The sequence below is a fragment of the Silene latifolia genome, chromosome Y (genome assembly GCF_048544455.1).
Source record: "Silene latifolia isolate original U9 population chromosome Y, ASM4854445v1, whole genome shotgun sequence".
Classification (NCBI taxonomy): Eukaryota; Viridiplantae; Streptophyta; class Magnoliopsida; order Caryophyllales; family Caryophyllaceae; genus Silene; species Silene latifolia.
In genome coordinates this window covers 442,674,078-442,696,825 of record NC_133538.1, presented here as the reverse complement: position 1 = coordinate 442,696,825, position 22,748 = coordinate 442,674,078, and the positions used below count along the sequence as shown (strand labels likewise).

The 22,748-nt window shown below is 30.3% G+C and overlaps 1 protein-coding gene across 1 annotated transcript in view; it reads left to right on the top strand.

The window, feature by feature from the left end:
• The first annotated feature begins 493 nt into the window (after positions 1–493).
• The window catches only part of LOC141632687 (uncharacterized), a 30,126-nt gene continuing 7,871 nt past the window's right edge, over positions 494–22,748 (top strand). Inside the window, exons 1-2 of the mRNA XM_074445209.1 lie at positions 494–535; positions 2,686–3,090. Of these exons, the coding sequence (XP_074301310.1) occupies positions 494–535; positions 2,686–3,090 (447 nt within the window). The remainder of the gene's footprint in view (positions 536–2,685; positions 3,091–22,748) is intronic.

Here is a 22,748-nt window from a genome sequence, read left to right as displayed (position 1 = left end):
AAGTAACTATATCCGTCACTCCGACACCGTGTCCTATCTCACACTTGCAGCCGAATCAGAGTAACATAGCATCAAACTATCTAATCTATTATTACAATATCATCCTAACCGGCAATCAAACACTAATTATGCTAAACTACAGCAAATAAGCAGAATACACTAATTATATAAAGTATTACAGTAAGTACCTTCAAGACAACTTCCATGGCGTCGGAAATAAACCCTACCCATCCGCCACTTTTAACAGCAGGAGCTACATCATCAGGCGATGCGGAAACGGCAGCATCAGCAAGCGTACAGATCAAGCTTTCCGCCCTAGCGAAAACCGCGTTTAATTCGACATCAATTGAATGATGATCAATAGGAAGTTGCTGGAAACTGAAATTAACCCTCGCGCGAACGAATTTACTTCTGTGAGACAAAGAAAAGAGTTTATTATCGTGGAATTTACTTTCTGTAAATGGCGAGGATGAAATTAGGGTTTTCGCCATCGATGGAGGAAGAAGGAGGAGGAATTCAGGTGGTCATTAGAGAGGTAAGTGAGTGAGTGGTGGAGCTGAGAGGAAGAGAGATGGTGGGAAAGCAAATCTTTCCAAATTTTCCCTCCCACGTCGCATTATCCGTTTTGTCTTCTCCTTTAGTTTTTTATTTTATATTTTATTTTATTCCGGTGTAAAAAGTGTCATCAAGGGTTCAGTTGTACGTCTTTGTATCTTATCCTTATTTGTAAAGTCTTTTCAAAAACAAATAAATAAATATAAGGGATACTAGATTTAGTGCCCGTGCGTTGCACGGTTACTAAAAATTATTTTTTTTTTAAGTGAATTTGTGAAAAATGTAATTATATTATTGTAAGTAACTAATGACTTCAAAATTATGTATAATGTACTTTGTAATATTAATATTGTACTTTCTCCAATTTCTTATTATCTTCCTCCTTTTAAGACGAAAATAATCAAACTTGTTTGAAAAGAGAAAGAGGGAAGATCATTAAAAATTGGAGGGATGTTGTATCGAGTATTATTAGGAGTTGTACTAAAATTTTATCCTCGTGTACTCATATATTCGTAGAAGTATTTAAACTTGCGGAAAGTATAGTGCTCCGTACGCAAATGAGATTGTGCATTTCGTGTTTCCACACTATATTGACCCGATAAAAATCGAAAGTGAAAAGATATATACTCCTTGAGAACTTCTGAAGCGACTTCATTTGAAAAATAATGAAAAGATATATACTCCTTGAGAACTTTTGAAGCGATTTCATTGCCTATTGCTTTGGAGCGATTTTATTGGCTATTGTTTTTGTTGAATAAATTATATGTATAAATAAAATATTGAAATAAGATATATATTAGTACTTAATTAATTGTAAACTGTTTCTGATTGAAAATGTAGTACCTCGAGATGTCGTGTTGAATTGCAATTGAACTTGTCATTGTAGATTCCTCATACTACATGCATTGTAATTAGCTATTGCCCAAAACTCTTAAATTAATAGTATATCTTTTATACTATTTATCAAACGCATATTAATATATATTTTATATTTATCTTAAAATAATTTCAATAATATTTCTCTTATATTTAATTTCATAACTACGGTTTAAAACAATCACATTTAAAGTTTAACTTTGATTTTGTACTTGTAGTGTGATTAATATTTGATCTCCTCGTTGGCTCGGTTGATTAGTTTATTACAATGAGCCGTCATTTAAGTCAATATTACACCTATATAGAAAAATTGTCGCTTGAATTGAAGTAGCAACCCAATTTATTTTTTAGTCTGAGTTCCACTTAAGATTTAATGGACCACAAATTCTCATTATAGACGGACACTATCTGTCTATACGTATATACGGATACCATTTTCCCTCACAAAATATTCATTTGCCATAAAGTGGGAAGCACGTGGGAGGTGCTCCACCTTGTCCCCTCTACCCATTTTATTAGAGGTCTTTACCCATCTGTTCGCCCCACTCATCTATACCAAGACCTATTGTTAATGGACAAATTTGTCGGATAAATTAGCCCATCACTTATGGTCAACATGATTAATTTACGACTTTACGGTTTTAATATAGTTTGAAAAGATTTAAGAACCGAGTGATGAACTATGAAACAAAACAATTCAGCACCCTTATTAATCTTATTATCTGAGAGTTCTCACATAAACTCTATTGTGAGACGGTTTTATAGGATAATTAGTGCTACTTTTATGAGAGCAGATCCGTCAAACATTAGGCGGTTTATTTATTTCCCTCTCCCTTTTGCTATGTGTGCTTAAATAATTGTTAGAGATAGTGCCATGGCAGTGCCTGAAAATCTGTAACAAATGTAAACAATAATTAATTAACTTGCGACAAATTCATAAACAACCAATAACATTCATACATTAGAGGAAATTGGGGAAAAGGTGATAAAAAGGACAACTTACGTTTTGTTTTACATAACCTGTGACATATATAATACTGCTCCATAATCAATTTTTAAGTCCGATCAAAATAGGATATAATCGATCTCACATTCAAAAAAAAAAAGTTAATATAATTCAATATCTAAATCATTTTCTCCTCTAAAATAATGTTTTCCTTAGCTACTGAGTTGTATTCTATGAAATCTAGCTACTCGAATCTCAATTAAAATAACATTTGTCCTTCCAGTGTTTCTGCTGCTTGTACATTGAAGATTGAGAATGCATTAGACCGTAACATTATACAATCATCTGAACCGTCTAGTGATGCGGATATTGTCTCGGAGAGAGGTACAGAAATCATATCGACTAAGGACGCGTCCAAACTCAGAACTTCGTATAGTGGGACACTTGAAGAAGTAGCAGAAGATATCCGTGTTCTGAATGGTGCTTGTGATGAAGGTAAAGGTGCTAGCGATGACCATATAACTTCTGTCTCTGCTGGTGAACCAGTAAAGACTTCGGTGACGGAAATTGATGGTGTTGAAAACAAAGATGTGAGGTTTAATGAGCTGGATACTTTTGGAAGATGTAAAGTTGAGAGCTGTAATGAAGTTGACTCTCCTGGAAACTTTTACTCCCCTAGAAACTTTTACTCCCCTGTACATCAAGGTGAAGCTGTGAACTCTGGAAACGAACGAACATGCTATGCATTTGAGGGAAGATATATATATACTCATTGGTTATTTATATATATATATATATATCCCAATATTTTTTTTAAATTTTAAGAGATAAAGTTTCTATGAAAGAAAAGTTATCCTTTTATATTAATATTTACAAATTCTGTTATTTTTTTAGATCAATATTCCCAATAAATTTTTTATTTTAAGAGATAAAGTTTCCATGAAACAAAAGTTATCTTTTTAGATTAATATTTACGAATTTGTTATTTTTTTAGATCAATATTATTATTATTATAATTAGAGTGTTTCAAAAAATTTGGAGTCTCTAGAATTGCCTGAAAAAAGCCTCTTTTATATATATACTAGATTTAATGTCCGTGCGATGCACGGGCTACTTGTAATTTTCTGTCTTTTGAACCACAGGTGAATGACGACTTATAAAATAACCACTACAAATGTCAACTTTTGTTTACAGAGGCTCGATGCGAACTCCAATTTTAAACTAATTAAGTAAAAGCACTCGAATAGTTAAGACTAATTGAGAAAAAAGAACATACATCGGATGTATTACCTCTGATTTTACTTGTTTTTGAGCATTTTTGTATTTTTTCTTAGCTTATTACCTCAAACTTTATTTGTTTTTGAGCATATGTGTATTTTTTCTGAGTTTATTAAAGTTTATAAGTTATATTTTAATTTTTTTTTCCGTCAAAACTCAAATTTAAGTAAGTTTGTATGTAATATTTTTGACTTTTATTGTAGTTTTTTTGTGCTTGATGTTTTAGTGAATGAACTCAAAAACTTTATAGTAAGACTCATAATTTTTAAAACAAAGCTCAAAAACTTTATTATAATGCTCAGAAAGTATAAAACTTGTGGTAGTACATCGGATGTATAATCCACTTAGTGAGACTAATTCTGGTTCTACGTAATACTTATCATTCCAATTCCAGTTAACAATTTACAATTGACTTATTTTCCCTCATAAAATAAATAAAACATAACTATTTACCGGGATGACATAATAGTACTCCGTATATAGTAGAATAAAGCTCCTTTAATTGGGAGATAACCTTTTTCTATGTAGATAGGATAATAGGACTTAAGACCTTGATAATAGATGTAATATATACTCCGTACATTAATGCAAGGAGGAACAAATACAAATATCGTCAATTTAGTAGATTAGTTTGAAAGGAGTTGCACATTAAAATTTAAATCTGAAAAAAAAAAAAATCTGAAAGGAGCTGCACATTAAGGGTTCATCGTAGTGATATCGTTTGAATGTTTATTCTTAATAATTACTACCCTGCGTAAGCTTTTGCTAACTAAAATACATACTACAAACCCAATCTATCCATCTACATGACTACATCCATAGCTTGAAATTGAGATGCAACAATGTTCAAATTAGGGGTCATTAAAAAAAAATCATACTACTACTAACTCAGATGTACCTACGCTAAAATATGCATATCGTTTTTTACTGCTACTAACTCAGATTTACGTACAATAAAACATGCATATTGTTTTTTTTTTTTTTTTTTTTTTTAAAGTAGTACAGCATCAAATTAAACATAACAATGAAAAAACGTACACCTTTTATCTTACGTCATTATATAATAAAACATGAGAGGAACTCCAAAGATGAAAATAAGAAACTTTTTATCCCTTATTTAAATTTCACATAAAGCTATGCATCATGAATCATGCAAAGTCAGCGCAACTAAATAATACGGAGTATATACCCAAAGCAAGCTAAAATGACTACATATTAGCACACTTACTAAAATATTAGAGGGGTATTCTTCATAGTGTTTTAACTCTTTATACACAAAATTTAATATCAAATCAAATGTATACGTAAAGAGGGTACATATAAGAATGAAGGAAAACAATAGATTATCTTTTTGTGATAGATGGGAAACGCCTTTTTTGGGTTCAAATGAGCGTACTCTGTCGGGTGAGATTGTGAGAATCAAATCCCCAACTTTATGACCGAGATAAAAGAGCTCTTACCACTTGAGCGGTCCAGTGCGGAAACTCATGAAGAGTGCATGAACAAAAAGTTGAGATAGCGTATAAATACTTCCAATCTTAAGTTAACGTCTTCGGCTAGGTCTCTAATAATATGAAAGATAATCTTCAATTCCTCATAGTAGGACTCATCTCCTCCTCTTTATAAAAAAAAATAAAATAATAATGTGTTCCATTACTAATTGCTAACCAAAAAATAGTCCCATAGTTCTTCTATAATTCCCAACTATCATTAGTTTAAGATAAAATAGAAAAAAAATTAATCTTTAAAAGCACTAAATTTACTCTATAATTCTATAACAAAGAATATAATTTATACTCCTTTATAAACTCATAAATAAAATGAAACAATTGCTTACCATATTTTCTTTGATGTCACCTAACATTGCTAGGAGGATTATCTGTACATGAAAAAGAAAACATAAATAAATATCAAAATATAACAAATAGCAAAAAAACATACTAATGTTACATTAATAAAACAACTACCACACTACTAATGTACGTTAATTTTGTTTTAAAAGAAAACATAATGAATCAACTAATGCGTCTCAAGGGGAAAAAATCAAAACGGGAAAGGAGAAGCTTTGAAATTGAAAGTATAAAATTTGGATTGAAACTTTGATCCGTAAAAGCAATATATATATACAAACAATTAGAGGTTGATGTAAATACTATTCCGTAATTAAGTCTTCTACTAACATAACTCATACATAAAATATATATTTAATTCACACGATAAAGTTCTATATAATTTGGTACTTTAATTCATATAGGATTGGCTAGTTAATAGAATTGTTATACGATATTTTTTTTAGTTATAATTATTTAGCATTATTTATTAGACTGAGGGTGTTTGGCTAATGTTGGAGACTCTAATATTGCTCGAAAAAAGTTTCCTTTAATAATATAGATAGATATACTAGATAGATTTAATGCCCGTGCGATGCACGGGCCTATTTGTAGTGTTCTATCATGTACTCCGTATAATGTAGTAACAAAAAATGTAAAAAACCTATAATGCAAAAGGGGGGAAGGTAGATGCCTCAAAGTGATCCACAAAAGATACATGGAATATTGCTTTTTTTTATATCGTATGTTATTGGGTGATTTTCTTACATAATATTATGGGGAAAAATAATTCCCTGGTGATTTAAAAGTATTTCCCACCATATAGTTAGATGTAGGATTGGATAACCCATAGGAAAAGGTATGGAAATAAAAATACAATTGAATTTTCCTTGTATATTGCATTGTAAAAAATATATTCCCTATATATAGTTTCTTTGATCACTAATTATTTTTAAATTTCAATAAGTGATGAATTATTATTATTATTGTTGTTGTTATTATTATTATTGTTATTGGATAATCAATTTATTCCCTACATATAGTTTTATTTTGTTGTAGTTTTTAAACTCAGTTAATTTCAATAAAGAGATAAGAACTTTCAACATTTTAACTTTTTCCTCATTCTAACAGCAGGACACCCTTAAATTGATATCGTCATACCCTGAATTCCGTAATGCGACTTGCAATTACTCCTCGCATATCCCATGACTCTAGCTCCTTATAGCTTTAATTTTAATGTAGTTGTCGGCCGGTTTCGACATGTCAAGGCATGATATATGTAGTATTACTTTGTACAATTTACCTCTTTGTAGCTTTTTCCCCCCTTCAAACTCTTTCATATTATCCAAAAAGGTATTTTGTTACTTGGCCGACTTGGTTATAAGATTGAAATTGTACGCAAAAAGTTGGACTATTGAGCGAAGATAGGCCTTATTTTTTGAACGATTCCTTGAAGATTTTCATAAAAACCAAAATTTACGTGAATACTCAATTAAATATCAGTTTGTTAATTAGATTTTAACAAAAAAAAAAAAAAAAAACTAATGCAGAATTAAGATTTCATAGGATTAGATTTTAGAACTAACAAAGCACTACACAATCAACTAAAAAAGGACTATGTCAATGAGGGAATAGTAGGATTATTTGAATATCTAAAATTAAAAGGCGAAAATCGAAATATATATAAACGTCGTAGTCTTTTAATTGTGTTAGAATTAGAATTGTCTTCACGTAATGTCGAGCCTTAATGATTAATAATCAAGTCGGATTTAGCTCTCGCATATTAAGGATTGTTATAGTATTATTTTAGATTTTAGATTACGATTTTTAACAATAATCATCTCCTCACAAGATTCGTCTAATTATATTATTATATTATTATATCTTAGACCCATATAATTCTGCAATTATATTTATCTTATCTTGTAGTATAGGTAGAGTTGTTCGTAAAAATGAGTCTTTAATCACCAAAGTCATTTAGAATAATTTTACGCTCTGTAATCTATACATTATAATTATCGATCCATACCACATGCATGATCTTCATGCAAAGCCTATATATAATCTCATAAAATGTGGTCATTACTCATTAGATAAGAATTTAAATCCATTGAGGCATATCAATGATGCCTTTAAAGAGATGCAGTACGTATTTACTGAAGGATGCATGACAAAGCTTAGCATAAGCATATACATTTAACTACAATAAAAACTTTAAAAGGCATTAAATATCTAACGTTTTCATATAATATGCTTGTTATCAACTTACTTATTTACCAAAGCTAAATCAAACTAAGAAACCATGTTCACATACTATATACAAACAACAGAGGTACTAATTGCAAATTAATGTATAATGACGATTCATATACCTCATACAAATAACAGGGGTAATAATTGTAAATTAATTTATAGTGACAATGAATATTAAAAACTTCTGTTGATTATAAAAAGCTGTAGAAATTTTGTCAATGCAACAAATGATATGTAGAAAGATTTCTTGGCATAAGATTAGTAGTTTAGTACAACTTGACCCACTATAAGAAATCATAGAGATAGAATGAGTTGAAGTTAAAAAAAAAAAAAAAATCTTTATACGTGTTTTATTTTTTCTTTCATGTTTTTCACAAACCTACCTTCTCGCATCGACATTGATAATTCTGGCTTTCGAGTATGTATGATTTCATATCCAACATTATTAACACACGATAATGCAAAATCTTTTCTTGCGAAATAATAAATCAAGAATAAGAATCTTCATAAACACATTATATGAATAGACATTGATAATTATGAAAATCGAAATACCCCTCATTTAAATACGTATCGTACACTAATTTATGGAGTATGTTCATAAAAGTTACTATCACATCGTACATTCCTACCTCATTATCCTTAATACGCAATAATACTCAAATATAATGCGAGTCGACGTAGTTATAACCTGCAATAAGAACTTACATATTAGAAACTTGTCATTCAAAGAAAATACGTAATAAGCATATATATGGAGCTACATTAAAAAAAACATGATGCTAACTAAATCATAAATTTATATCAACAACTAAAACACTAAAAAAATAGTCACCCATATAATTTTCTTTAGCCTACCAAATATGTGTAATATATAGGAGTAGGTTGTTGTAACCTTGTAGGACTCTATAATATAATATTGATGGATTTTCCCTAATTCGATCTCTTAAATACATTAGATGTTAAAATACGATCAAAGACTACTATCATAATTTAATAAACATATTTTAAAATAAATAGGTAGCTATACAAAGTTGGACTCTCTGTAATCGCTCGAAAAAAGCTTCCTTTAATAATATAGATAGATATATTGATTCTACGGTGTACCCCTAAGTTTTTCGGCTTTCTATGTTGTACCCCTCCTGTTTTTTTAATTCTACATTGTACCCCTAAACTTCTTACTTATTTCTCCATCATAACCTCGTTTAACTCTCCATTAACTTTATCACTATCAAACGACCATACTTTGATCTTTATTCTGACTTATTAATTATATATCAACATTCTATATGAGAAACATCACAAATCACTTTTAATAAGTACCAAATACTATTAAAAACATCTATTATGATTCATGACATGATAATGAAGATTTTTTGAACTTTTAGTTAGTTTTGTATACTATTTCTGGGGCTAATGAGTAATTCGGCGAACTAATAAGTAAATAAGTAGGTTATTGTGTAATTAGGATGATAAATAGACGATTTAATAGGTCATTTAAGAAACTGAGTTAGCAAAAACAATAAATAAGGTCATGGTATAGACTAATGTCTAGAGTTTAGGGGTACACCATAGAATATAAAAAAAGGAGGGGTACAACGTAGAAAATCGAAAATCACGAGGGTACACCGTAGAATATCCCTAAATATAAATATGAGCAAGTAGGAATAGTTGAGCCTTTTAAAAACAATGTCTTAAAACTATCATGATGTAAAAAAGAAAAGAAAAGAAAAGGTAGATGAGAAGAAAACCTATATGGCAAAGCGAGATTTGTAAGCAGTGGCGGATTTGCGTGGGGGGATAGTGAGGGCACGTGCCCTCACGTGAAGGAAAAAAAAAAGAAAAAAAAAACTGAAAATCTATGTTTAGATAATTAGAGCGCCCTTTTTTAAGCATGATGATGCTCTTGGTCTGGTGGTAAGAGGCTTATAAATATACCTGATGGTCATGTGTTCGAATCTCGTTGTAGTTAGGACTGGCCTATTTTTTTGTATGTTTAAAGTTAGATTTAATTAATTGAATTTCAACAACATGATGCTACAAGTGCTCGAACCCGGGAGGTTAGGTTAGTATATTCAATGATTATCCAACACACCAATTGCATATTAATATTGTTTGTTAAGCATATATATTTTTATATCTATACAATAATACACTTTTAGAAATAATTCCATGTAAAATTTCCCACTGTTTTATAAATGAAGATTATGATACTCTGGTTAATTTTTTACTACCCTCATGACGATAATATATGAAATTGAAGGGGTCTCCCAAATTTTTTTTGCACATGGCCCCTAAAATGTCAGGGACGACCCTGGGTACATTTTATCGCCGAAAATGAATATTCCTTCTAAAATAATGCACTTGGGCTTGTTTGTATTTGGTCTAGGGCTTGTTGGTATATTTTTTATTTACGATTATATTACTATGTATGTATTGACGATGTTAAAATTCTAATGTATAAATGTTGTCCGCAATTTTTTTTTTTGGGATGTGCCCCCCTTAGTGAAATCCTGCATCCGCCCTTATTTGTAAGGGACGCGCCATCTAATAAAGTGTTCTTTGTTTTTAATCCAATATATCTCAATAGTGTATAAATGATTACATTTGATCTTGCGGCTACAGTTTATGTGGTGTAGTGGTCATTGATATTTCAAAGAGATATAGGTTGCAAACTCGCGGGTCTTGTTCATTTCGACTTCATTTCATTAACGATTGTTATTATTTTAAACTTTAGTTTGGTTCATGATAATTAAGTTATAAATTTTCATTAGTTTGGAAAGATTTGGTCCAAATAACAATGTCGTATCACGTTCAAATTCATGTATAAACATTGAATTTCTCAACTACTCATGTTAATTAGGGCATATATACTCCATATATTGCTTATAAACAAACATTCACAAAGCAAACTCCGTAATGCGTATAACTGGTTAAATTTCGTATATATGAATAATCAATCAATCAATATATATATATATATATATATATATATATATATATATATATATATATATATATATATAGTATAAGGATCAAGAGAGTCCTCCTTCCCTTATTAAGTCCATAAGTCCTCTTAGAGGCCCTTGGATCTTGGAGAATGGAGGGCTTAGATTGAAAGGCAAAATGAGGATTATGGGGGTAATTAATACTCTTCATTATCTACTCCTTAACTAAACACTAATCCCACTACATATACCCTCCCCCTCTCTCTCTTACCTTATTATTTCTCCACTTACTTCTCTCTCATCCTAACAAAAAAATACTCTTCTCTCATTTCTCTACAATTCTAACAAAAATCCTAATAACTAAAAAACCCAAATAAATAAATAAACCCAAAAACCCAAAAAATCAAAAAACCCAAAAAAAAACAAAAAACCCAAAAACCCAAATAAATCATCCACTCTTCTCTTCTTCATTTACCACCACCCACCACCCCCACCATCGCCGCCAACTCCACCACCACCCCCACCACCGCCTACCCCACTACGGGTATTTTTTCAAAATTCGTTTTTTTCCCGGATTTTGGGTCTCGTTTTTTTTTTTTTTTTTTTTTTTTTTTTTTTTTTGAGTTGGTTTATTTTTATTTGTTAAATTTTGTTGTTTTTTATTTTGATTATTGTCTTGTTATTTATTCTTTTCAAATCTCGTCTTGTTATACTTTTTTTTTCCAAGATTTCGGGTTTTTAAATCTCGTTTTTATTTTGTGAGATACTTTTATTTTAATCTTAGATCTACTAATATAGATTTCATATAATTTGTTTATTTTTATCTTAAGTTTCACCGGACAAAAGTTATACCATCATAGACTAAAGTTACAGTGGGACTAAAATCATATGCTTGTCTTAACATTTCATAAATTCCAATGAATTTATAAGAAAGGACTAAAATTACACTATTATGGACGAAAGTTACATTATCAGTGAACTAAAGTTACACTCAAATAAATAGAGCTACATAAACTACACGACTGAAGTTATAGTATTAATGACCAAAGTTACATACTTAAAAATATATAAATTACATGAATTCCAATGAATTTAAAGGACTAAAAAATAGATGTGTGAAAAGTTATTATAATTCAAATTTTTATATAAAAATAACTTAAAATGACTACTAAAGTTATACTGTCGTGGACAAAAGTTATACTAAGACTAAAATTATATAAATTTGTCTAAAGAAGGGCTAAAGTTACACCGTTATGGACTAAAGTTACACCGTCATGGACTAAAGTTACAATCACAATCAGAAAAACTAAAGTTACATAAACTCAAAAAAATGTATAAAATGGAATATACAAAATGAACTATACATTTGAAGTTATAGTATTATTGACTAAAGTTACACCTTTCAAGCATTAAAGTTATATGAATTCATTTAATATATCCGATGACTAAATTGATTTTGAATATATAAATTTGAATTTATATAATTTTAAGTCAATTTGATATAACTTTGGCATTTGACGATTTGTAACTTTAATCCAAAAATGTGTAACTTTAGTATTTTATTTATGAAACTTTAGTCCAAATTTGAGGAATTTTAGTCCTTTTTTATAAACTAATTGAAATTTATGTAAGTTTAGTCCCAGTGTAACTTTAATCATTTTTTCTATAACTTAAGTCCTAAATTATGTAATTTTAGTCCAGGTAACTTTAGTCCAAATTTAAATTACAAACCAACATAATATAAATTCAAATTAATATATCGAATGACTAAAGTGATTTTGAATATATAAAATTGAATGTAACTCCAATACAAGAGTTATGTAACTTCAACAAGGATGAATGTAACTTTAACCCTCAAGTAACATACACCATACTACCTACCACCACCACCACACACGACCACTATTTATTGAAAAATAACATTAAAGTTTATACAACTTGTTTGGAGGTATAACACTCGTAAATAGTGCACTTTAAAAAAAAAAAAATTATAATTTTAACACAAAATAATATGTAACTATAAAAATCAAAAAACCCAAAATAATACTAATCTAAAATAACAAAAAACCGAAAAAAAAAACGGAAATAAGAACTAGATCTGAAAAAATCAACAAATAAGTATGAAAATGGTAGTCTAACACACACCAAAAAAAACAGTGTAAGTTTAGTCATATAATTCATTCTTTCGTATTTTACATATTTAAATAAACTCAAAAGTAGATCTGAAAAAATAAAATAACCAAAAAAAGTTTAAGGACATAAGGACATTTGAAAATATTAAATAAGATCACCACATCCACAAAAAAAAAAACGATAGAGAAAAAAACCGAATCTCACCATAGGCCACACATTTATAGAGAAAAAAAAACCGAACCAAAAAAAAACCGAACCAAAAAAAATCACCAAATCTGAAAAAAATGAGGCGACAAAGGCGTGAGATGCGTTGTGGCTCGTGGTGTTTATTGGCAAGGTAGGGAGGCGGAGGTCGAGGGTTGGGTAGGGAGGAAGATGGCGGTGGTGGGCAATGGAAGGGAGTTGTGTTGCGGGGTGGTGGCGGGAGAGAGGAAGAGGGAGTAGATCGGCGGGGTGGGGTGTCGGGTAGTGGTGCCGCGGTGGCTGGGTGGTGGTTGGTTAGTGACGGTGGTGGGTAAGTGAGGGATTGAGGGTTTTTTTTGAGTTTCTTTTTGTTGTTTTTTTGGGTTTTTTATGTTTGTTAGGAGAGTAGTATTTCAGTTTGTTTGGGAATAAAATGAGAGAAGTGAGGGAGAGAGAGGGAGGATGTTAGAATAAGAGGGGATGAATGATTATTGATTAGTGAGGGAGTGATTAGGTTAAGAAGATCATTAGATAAGATGAATTTGTGGCCATTCATTTTGATTGAATCTCATCCCTCCATCCTCTTCATCCAATGGCTCCTATAAAGACTTAGGGACTCAATATATTTGATGGACTCATTTGAACCTTGCTCTATATATATATATATATATATATATATATATATAACTAAAGGAGGCTTTTTTTTTCTAATTATACTATTAGCATTAGAATTAGGAGATAATTAATTATTTACATTTTTTCTATTATAATTAGGAATATAATTTTCCTATTAGAAATGAGAATCAATCAATCAATCAATCAATCAATCATCAATACATATATATAAAGCAGAAACTTTTCAAGCGATATTAGAGAGTCCAACTTTTTTAAAAATCCTATAATTTAAAGAAAAATTTAATAAATTATCCTAACAAGAGTAAATTTCTAAAAAAAATATTAAAATTATAAAATTATCCTAATAAGACTAGATTTCTTAAAAACAAAACAAATTTTATTTAATTTTATATCCTTATATAAGTAGATCAAATTTATTAAATCACACGCATATATATAGAGTTTAGTGAGTATAAATTAAGTAATTGTAAGTAATAACTTCTCATTCTATCTTAACTTAAAAATGACTAAAATATAGTAAGATAAAATTATCCTAATAAGACTAGATTTCTTAAAAACAAAACAAATTTTATTTAATTTTATATCCTTATATAAGTAGATCAAATTTATTAAATCACACGCATATATATAGAGTTTAGTGAATATAAATTAAGTAATTGTAAGTAACAACTTCTCATTCTATCTTAAGTTAAAAATGACTAAAATATAGTAAGATTTCTAAAAAAAAATATAACTTAATAAAAGTATATTTCTTAAAAACAAAACAAATTTAATTTAATTTTATCCTAATCTAACTAGATTAAATTTATTAAATCACACACACACACACACACACACACACACACACACACACACACACACACACACACACACACACACACACACACACACACACACACACACACACACACACACACACACACACACACATATATATATATATATATATATATATATTAAAATTATAAAATTATCCTAATAAGACTAGATTTCTTAAAAACAAAACAAATTTTATTTAATTTTATATCCTTATATAAGTAGATCAAATTTATTAAATCACACGCATATATATAGAGTTTAGTGAGTATACATTAAGTAATTGTAAGTAACAACTTCTCATTCTATCTTAACTTAAAAATGACTAAAATATAGTAAGATAAAATTATCCTAATAAGACTAGATTCCTTAAAAACAAAACAAATTTTATTTAATTTTATATCCTTATATAAGTAGATCAAATTTATTAAATCACAAGCATATATATAGAGTTTAGTGAATATAAATTAAGTAATTGTAAGTAACAACTTCTCATTCTATCTTAAGTTAAAAATGACTAAAATATAGTAAGATTTCTAAAAAAAATATAACTTAATAAAAGTATATTTCTTAAGAACAAAACAAATTTAATTTAATTTTATCCTAATCTAACTAGATTAAATTTATTAAATCACACACACACACACACACACACACACACACATATATATATATATATATATATATATATATATATATATATATATATATATATATATATATATATATATATATATATATATATGGGGGCGGGTTGTGTACGAACTACCTTAACGTACGAACCGTACGAACTAGCTTCAAACCAGTTTTTTTTTTTTTTTTTTTTTTTTTTTTTTTTCGATACACTTTATTTTTTTTACCAAGTACACCTCTTATTCAGATACATTTTATAACCTATGTAGATACACTTTTTTAAGCACTAATTTTTTTGGGAGTTTTAAGACTAACTATCGAGATATATTTTATACTATTTGCAGATACACATGTCAATACTCTCAGATACGCATATCAGTACTGCCAGATACGCATATCAATAATCTCAGATACGCATATCCGTGCCAGATACACATGTCAATACTTTCGGATACACATATAGTATGTGTATCCAGTAGTATTCATATACGTATCTAGTAGTATTCATACACGTATCCACCCCCAAACACAACTTCCCACCACCACCACCACCAACTGCCACCACTACCACCCCACCGCCACCACTACCACCCCACCGCCACCACCACCACCACCGTAGAACACCACCTCACAACCCGCAGCAACGAAGAATGGAATGAAAAGAGTCTGCGAGTTAGTACCATACACCACCAACACGTCAATAACCTCGCCGGTCACCCAATCAATGCTGCACATCACACACCACCGGATCCACCAACTATGTTATCTCGGCAAAACGAAGCCAACATCGGATCGACCACCGGATCCACCAACATCGGCGACTCCTCCGCCACAAACACCGCCCTCGACCAGTCCTACGACCAATTATCCACAACAGTGCGACACTACCACGCACAATAACCCCAAAATACGACCCAGATCTGAAATGCTAATTTTTGTACCTGGAATCATAATTCGTGTATCGACCGCAACAACCTAACTACTCACAACCCACCGCCTACCACCATACTCACCACCACTCACCGCCCAATACCAATTACCATACACAACTCTCCAACTACCACCGCCTCTTAATTGACCGCAACAACCCTGAAACTCCGACAAACATAGAACAACACAATCATGTTCACACTACTCCACCACTACGCCACCAACTAACCAACACGTAAACCTCCGACGCCACCCCACTACAACCCAGCCACCTTATAACCGCGGCTTCCACTGACTGAGGCGTAGAAATCTCCAATAAACTCAGTTGCACAAATAAATTATCAAAAATATCCATATTATTTGAAGGTCTACATGAAGAGCGGTCAATTAAGGGGCGATAACCGTCCTGCACACCAAACACAACTCTCACACCGTTCATAACCATTAAATCTACTCAATTTTTAAAATTTTTTTGGTTTTAAAACATAGATCTACAAAAAAAAAGAGCATATACAGGTTGAATCAATCGAATTGTTTGAATATCTTTTAGGGTTTAGCTGATTCGTCTTCTTTTTGCTGGGATTTTACATATTGATGCTGTAAAGATCAGATCTTTTTGTAAAATGATAGTGGTGTTGGATTATTTTGTTTGTTTTGGTTGAATTTGTAGGCGAAAGACGTTCTTTTTGTGAAATGATAGTAGCACTGGTGATGTTGTCAGTGACCGGCGATGATTCCGTCATGATGCGGTGAGGCAACCGGCGGTAAGAGTGAGGACGGGAAATAGTGGCGGTGAAATGTGGGACAGAGGAAGGTGAGGGAAGGGTAATGTGTGAATTGGGGATTTGGTTTTGATCCTGAGAGAAAAGGTAAAATAGGAAAACAGGAGGCGCGTGTGTTTGATTGTTTGTGCAATGTGTTTTGGTTTTTAAGTCAGTTCGTACGGTTCGCACCGTAATTTAGTTCGTACAGGATCCTGATTCTATATATATATATATACATATATATATATATATGTATGTATATATATATATATATATACACATATATAGAGGTAGGATCCGGTGAGAACGGTCACTCGGTGAGAACGATAAAAGATTAAACAAAATTAGACGGAAACAAATATATCCACGCAACTGCACAAGCCCAACTTACACTAAACAGCTAAACCAACATATTGACCCCACTCTCATCCTTCCACTTTCACTCTCCTCTGTAAATTTCCCTTCTCAATTTGCTTACCATAACTTATTGTTACGCACTACATTACTCACCCAAATTAATTTTCTTTGTTATTTTCTCAACATACTTCAATTTCCTAATTAATCGGTTAAAACTATTTTAATCAAAAAATTACTTCAATTTACTAATTAGGCGATGCTTTTTTTTTTATCTACATAGGTCGTCGTTTCTAACTCTGTTGACCACCTGAGAAGCCCACCCCACATCCCATCCTTTTTCCTCCAATATTTCACACAACCTCGATCCAGCACAGACAGTGGGCGAAGCAAACATAGATGGTGGTGCATTCCGATTCAATCTTCGTTGTCGAATTCATCAATTAATTAAGGATCTGCCATTGTCACATTTGCTTTCTCCGTCCAACCATAATCAGATCCAGCACTGTCAGCTAATCGAAATTAGTGTATCTAGTTTATATATTGATGTATCTCACACCAATTTTGACGTACCTAATAACTAATTGGGTGTATCTATGTTAAGATACATTGAAATAGTGGCTAGATACATCAAAGATTAGTGTACATACATCAAAAACTAGTGTAGATTAGTTGTCGTCGACGACTCGTCTGCCACTCGTGTGAATGTCCATGGTTTATTCACCGGTGGTGTGTGGTGATTTTTCAAGGTGAATGAGTTTGTTTTTATTCGAAGCGAAATCAGATTCATGGTAATTGTGGGAAGCATCACGTCATCGAGCGTCGACAGTGGTAATTGAGGGACCACCGTCGGTCGGATTTAAGAGTTGGACTATGGTTTGTGTTAAATTCACAGGAGCCCTTTCGAATTCAGCGTGGGGCGAAGGGGAGAACGAACGGAGAATAGTTGGTCGTGTGTGGCGTCGGCGCAGTGCGAGTCTTTGGGTGGCGGCGGCCGACGACGGTGACGGAGTTGATGCCGGTGGGAACTGCCAAATGTTGGATTAATGGTGGATGTCATGTGGAGTATTGATGAGAGACAATCAGTGTATTACATAGTGTTTGCGTGGTTATTTTTTTTTTTTTTTGGTAAATGTTTAGTAACAAGGTCGTTCTCACCGTTCTCACCGAGTGTTCGTTCTCACGGATCCTAAATATATATATATATATATATATATATATATATATATATATATATATATATATATATATATATAGAGAGAGAGAGAGAGAGAGAGAGAGAGAGACAGAGAGACAGAGTTTAGTGAGTATAAATTTATAAGTAATGTTAACTTTAACTTCTCATTCTATCTTAAGTTGAAAATGAACTAGACCCCCATAACTTTGTGCAATTGTGAAATTAACCCCCGTAAGTTTCAATTGGAGTGATTAAGCCCCATAACTTGCATAATAAGTGAAATTAAACCTTTATTAAATCTCACGAGAAATTGAATTTATCATATCACAAAAGTAAAAATGGTTATGTTCTTATGAAAAATACGAAATAAAAGTTTAAAAAAATTAACCAAAAATCTCACCAAAATATCATTATATACCAACAACTATACCAACAAGTATACATATAACATACTAAAATCATACGTATTACATACTAAACCATTTTTTACATATGTATGTAAATCGGTATGATTTTTTTAGGAAAAAAACAATTAACAACTTTATGTGCAAACTTTTTTTAATTGTTGAAAAATAGAAAAATTCGAATACTTTTTTACCCTTTTATTATATTTTTTTATATTTTTTTGTCATGAAAATCTTTTATTTCGACCTCTGATTTTAACACAACTACTTAACAAAATATTTTGCAATTGAAATTTTTTTACAAAAATTTGAAAAATATGTACTTTATATAAAAATAATAAATTATTTGCTTTTCGTAAAATATTTTTAATTTTATTTTATCTAATTTATGCTATTTTTTTTTATTAATTTTAGAAATTTTATTTCGTATTTTTCATAAGAACGTAAGCATTTTTACTTTTATGATATGATAAATTGAATTTCTCGTGAGATTTTGATAAAGGGGTTTACTTTCACTTATGATGTAAGTTATGGGGCCTAATCACTCCAATTGAAAGTTATGGGGGTTAACTTCACAATTGCATAAAGTTATGGGGGTCAATCACCACTTCTCTTGGAAATTTCACAATAAAGTGCATACACAATGAAGTTAATATAACTCATATTGCCAGTTAATTAATCCTATAATCAATTTTTTTAGTAAAATTAATCTAGATCTAATCAGATTTACAAGTAGTGCCTACTATCCATTCTAAACTCTAAAAAATTAAACATTTACTCTCTCCCTGGTCAATAGTTTACATTATCCTATTTTGAGTGTTTACATTATCCTTTTTTGAGTGTTTCAATAGTTTACATTTCTATTTTGGTTTCAATTGGAGTGATTAAGCCCCATAACTTGCATAATAAGTGAAATTAAACCTTTATTAAATCTCACGAGAAATTGAATTTATCATATAACAAAAGTAAAAATGGTTATGTTCTTATGAAAAATACGAAATAAAAGTTTAAAAAAATTAATCAAAAATCTCACCAAAATATCATTATATACCAACAACTATACCAACAAGTATACATATAACATACTAAAATCATACGTATTACATACTAAACCATTTTTTACATATGTATGTAAATCGGTATGATTTTTTTAGGAAAAAAACAATTAACAACTTTATGTGTAAACTTTTTTTAATTGTTGAAAAATAGAAAAATTTGAATACTTTTTTACCCTTTATTATATTTTTTTATATTTTTTTGTCATGAAAATCTTTTATTTCGACCTCTGATTTTAACACAACTACTTAACAAAATATTTTGCAATTGAAATTTTTTTACAAAAATTTGAAAAATATATACTTTATATAAAAATAATAAATTATTTGCTTTTCGTAAAATATTTTTAATTTTATTTTATCTAAATTATGCTATTTTTTTTGATTAATTTTAGAAATTTTATTTCTTATTTTTCATAAGAACCTAAGCGTTTTTACTTTTATGATATGATAAATTGAATTTCTCGTGAGATTTTGATAAAAGGGTTTACTTTCACTTATGATGTAAGTTATGGGGCCTAATCACTCCAATTGAAAGTTATAGGGGTTAATTTCACAATTGCATAAAGTTATGGGGGTCAATCACCACTTCTCTTGGAAATTTCACAATAAAGTGCATACACAATGAAGTTTATATAACTCATAGTGCCAGTTAATTAATCCTATAATCAATTTTTTTAATAAAATTAATCTAGATCTAATCGGATTTACAAGTAGTGCCTACTATCCATTCTAAACTCTAAAAAATTAAACATTTACTCCCTCCCTGGTCAATAGTTTACATTATCCTTTTTTGAGTGTTTCAGTCAAAAGTTTACATTTCTATTTTGAGTATGTTTTATACTCTCTACTTTCTTTAAAAAATATTAAAATCAATACCCCTCTCTTTGTACCTTGGTCTTTGTGTATTTATATGAAGCATATGTAAACATTTTATTGAGACAAATGTAATATTTAGTTATTGGAGTATTTGGTTATTCTCTAAGATATAAAGATACATCTATGTACTAGACATGCAACTTTAATGACTCATATCTTCATACATGTACACGGGGATAGTGATGGGTTCTCAGATACAAAATTTATTTCGTGTTTAAGCGGAGACAATATCCATTGATGTCATACTTCGCCATGACGATAAATAGAGGCAAAGGACAGTTACTTAATCATGTTGAAATTTATATGTTGGAACTCGGATTTTAGTCATGGTTAGCTTTAAGTAACAACGTCAAAAACAACATCACAAAGGGATGAATGCTCTACATTGATGATAGGAAACAAGTATACCTGTGCCACGCGAAAGATATTGTTTACAAAGAAATTTTCACACATCTACTAATTAGGTGTCATATTATATATTTTGCATGAAGTTTATAGAGAATTACCAGTCTTAACTGTAAATTATGAAAACAAATTTTATTGGTTAAAGATATAACAAATTCTCCAAACATGCTACATATATGATTGGGATACATGTTGTTTTGTGTACCACCATTCAGCTTTTACACCGTCTTATGCTTACAGAGTCGAATATATAGGTAGATGTTGTAGGTTAATCTAATTTGCGAATCACATAAAGGTTAGCTTTAGTTATCACATGTTTATTTTGGTGGAATTAAACCACATTTTTGCCAATACCGTTTTATGTTAACTAAAAACAGATGGTGTCTACAACAATAAAAATAGGTAACTACATAATTGAATAATACAACTGTCTCTTTGGATGTTATACAACTGATATAATTAATACCAAAGAGAGTACCTTTTACAATATAGGGACTGAAGATCCACCAGTAATCAACTAAACCAACCCAAAGTTTTGTGCGTTCGAATTTTTTACATAGTTCGACTTTTTTTTTATTAACCAGTTTAGTTGACTTTTGCTACCAAACCATGACAATGTAAACCAACGTTTACAATATGTTGTTCAACAAACTCTTGGAACATTCAACATGCATATTGTTAAAGATAATCCTATTGGGAGCCCCGTGCATCGCACGAGCTTTCCAACTAGTACATATATATAAAGCAAAAACTTTTCAAGCGATATTAGAGAGTCCAACTTTTTTAGAAATCCTAACAAGAGTAGATTTCGAAAAAAATTAACAGTCCAACTTTTTTAGAAATCCTAATAAGAGTAGATTTCGAAAAAAAAATCATACCTATATATAAAGCAAAAACTTTTCGAGCGATATTAGAGAGTCCAACTTTTTTAGAAATCCTAACAAGAGTAGATTTCGAAAAAAAATTGATAGTCCAACTTTTTTAGAAATCCTAACAAGAGTAGATTTTGAAAAAAAAAAATTGATAAATAAAATAACAAATTTAATAAATTGAAATCCTAACAAGTGTAGATTTCGAAAAAAAAAATTAATAAATAAAATTATCCTAAGAAAAGTAGAATTCTTAATATTGAAAACAAATCTTAATAAATTATCTTAATATAAGTAGATTAAAATTATCAAATAAATAGTGGACATTTGTAATAGTTTAAGTTATCATTTTTATTTTTGCCCCACTTATGGTATCATACATTTGTAGTTTTTATTCTAGCATTAAAATAAATTTAAGAAGCTGACGGATAAATAATGAATTTATTTGATTAAAGTGTCATGTTAATATGTTGTAATGTAATCTTACGTAGTTACACAGAGTATAAACTACGGTTCCATAAAAATATAGTCACTAAATAATCATTGGAGTGTGTATATAAATTGTAAATGTCTCCATATACATTCAAGTAATCAATGCATATAGAACAATACATCGATTTATATGTGTTATTATTTTTGTTTCATCAATTTACTCTCCATAAGAATGTTGAGATCATTAGGTGGAGAAATGAAACCGTAAAGAATTGAAGTAGAATTTGACAGTTTGGACACCTCAAAGCTTTTTGTAACAATGGAGCAACTCGGAGTATTATTCATATGATAAATTGTTGATCATTTCTAAACTCACCCATTAGCCTAGATTTC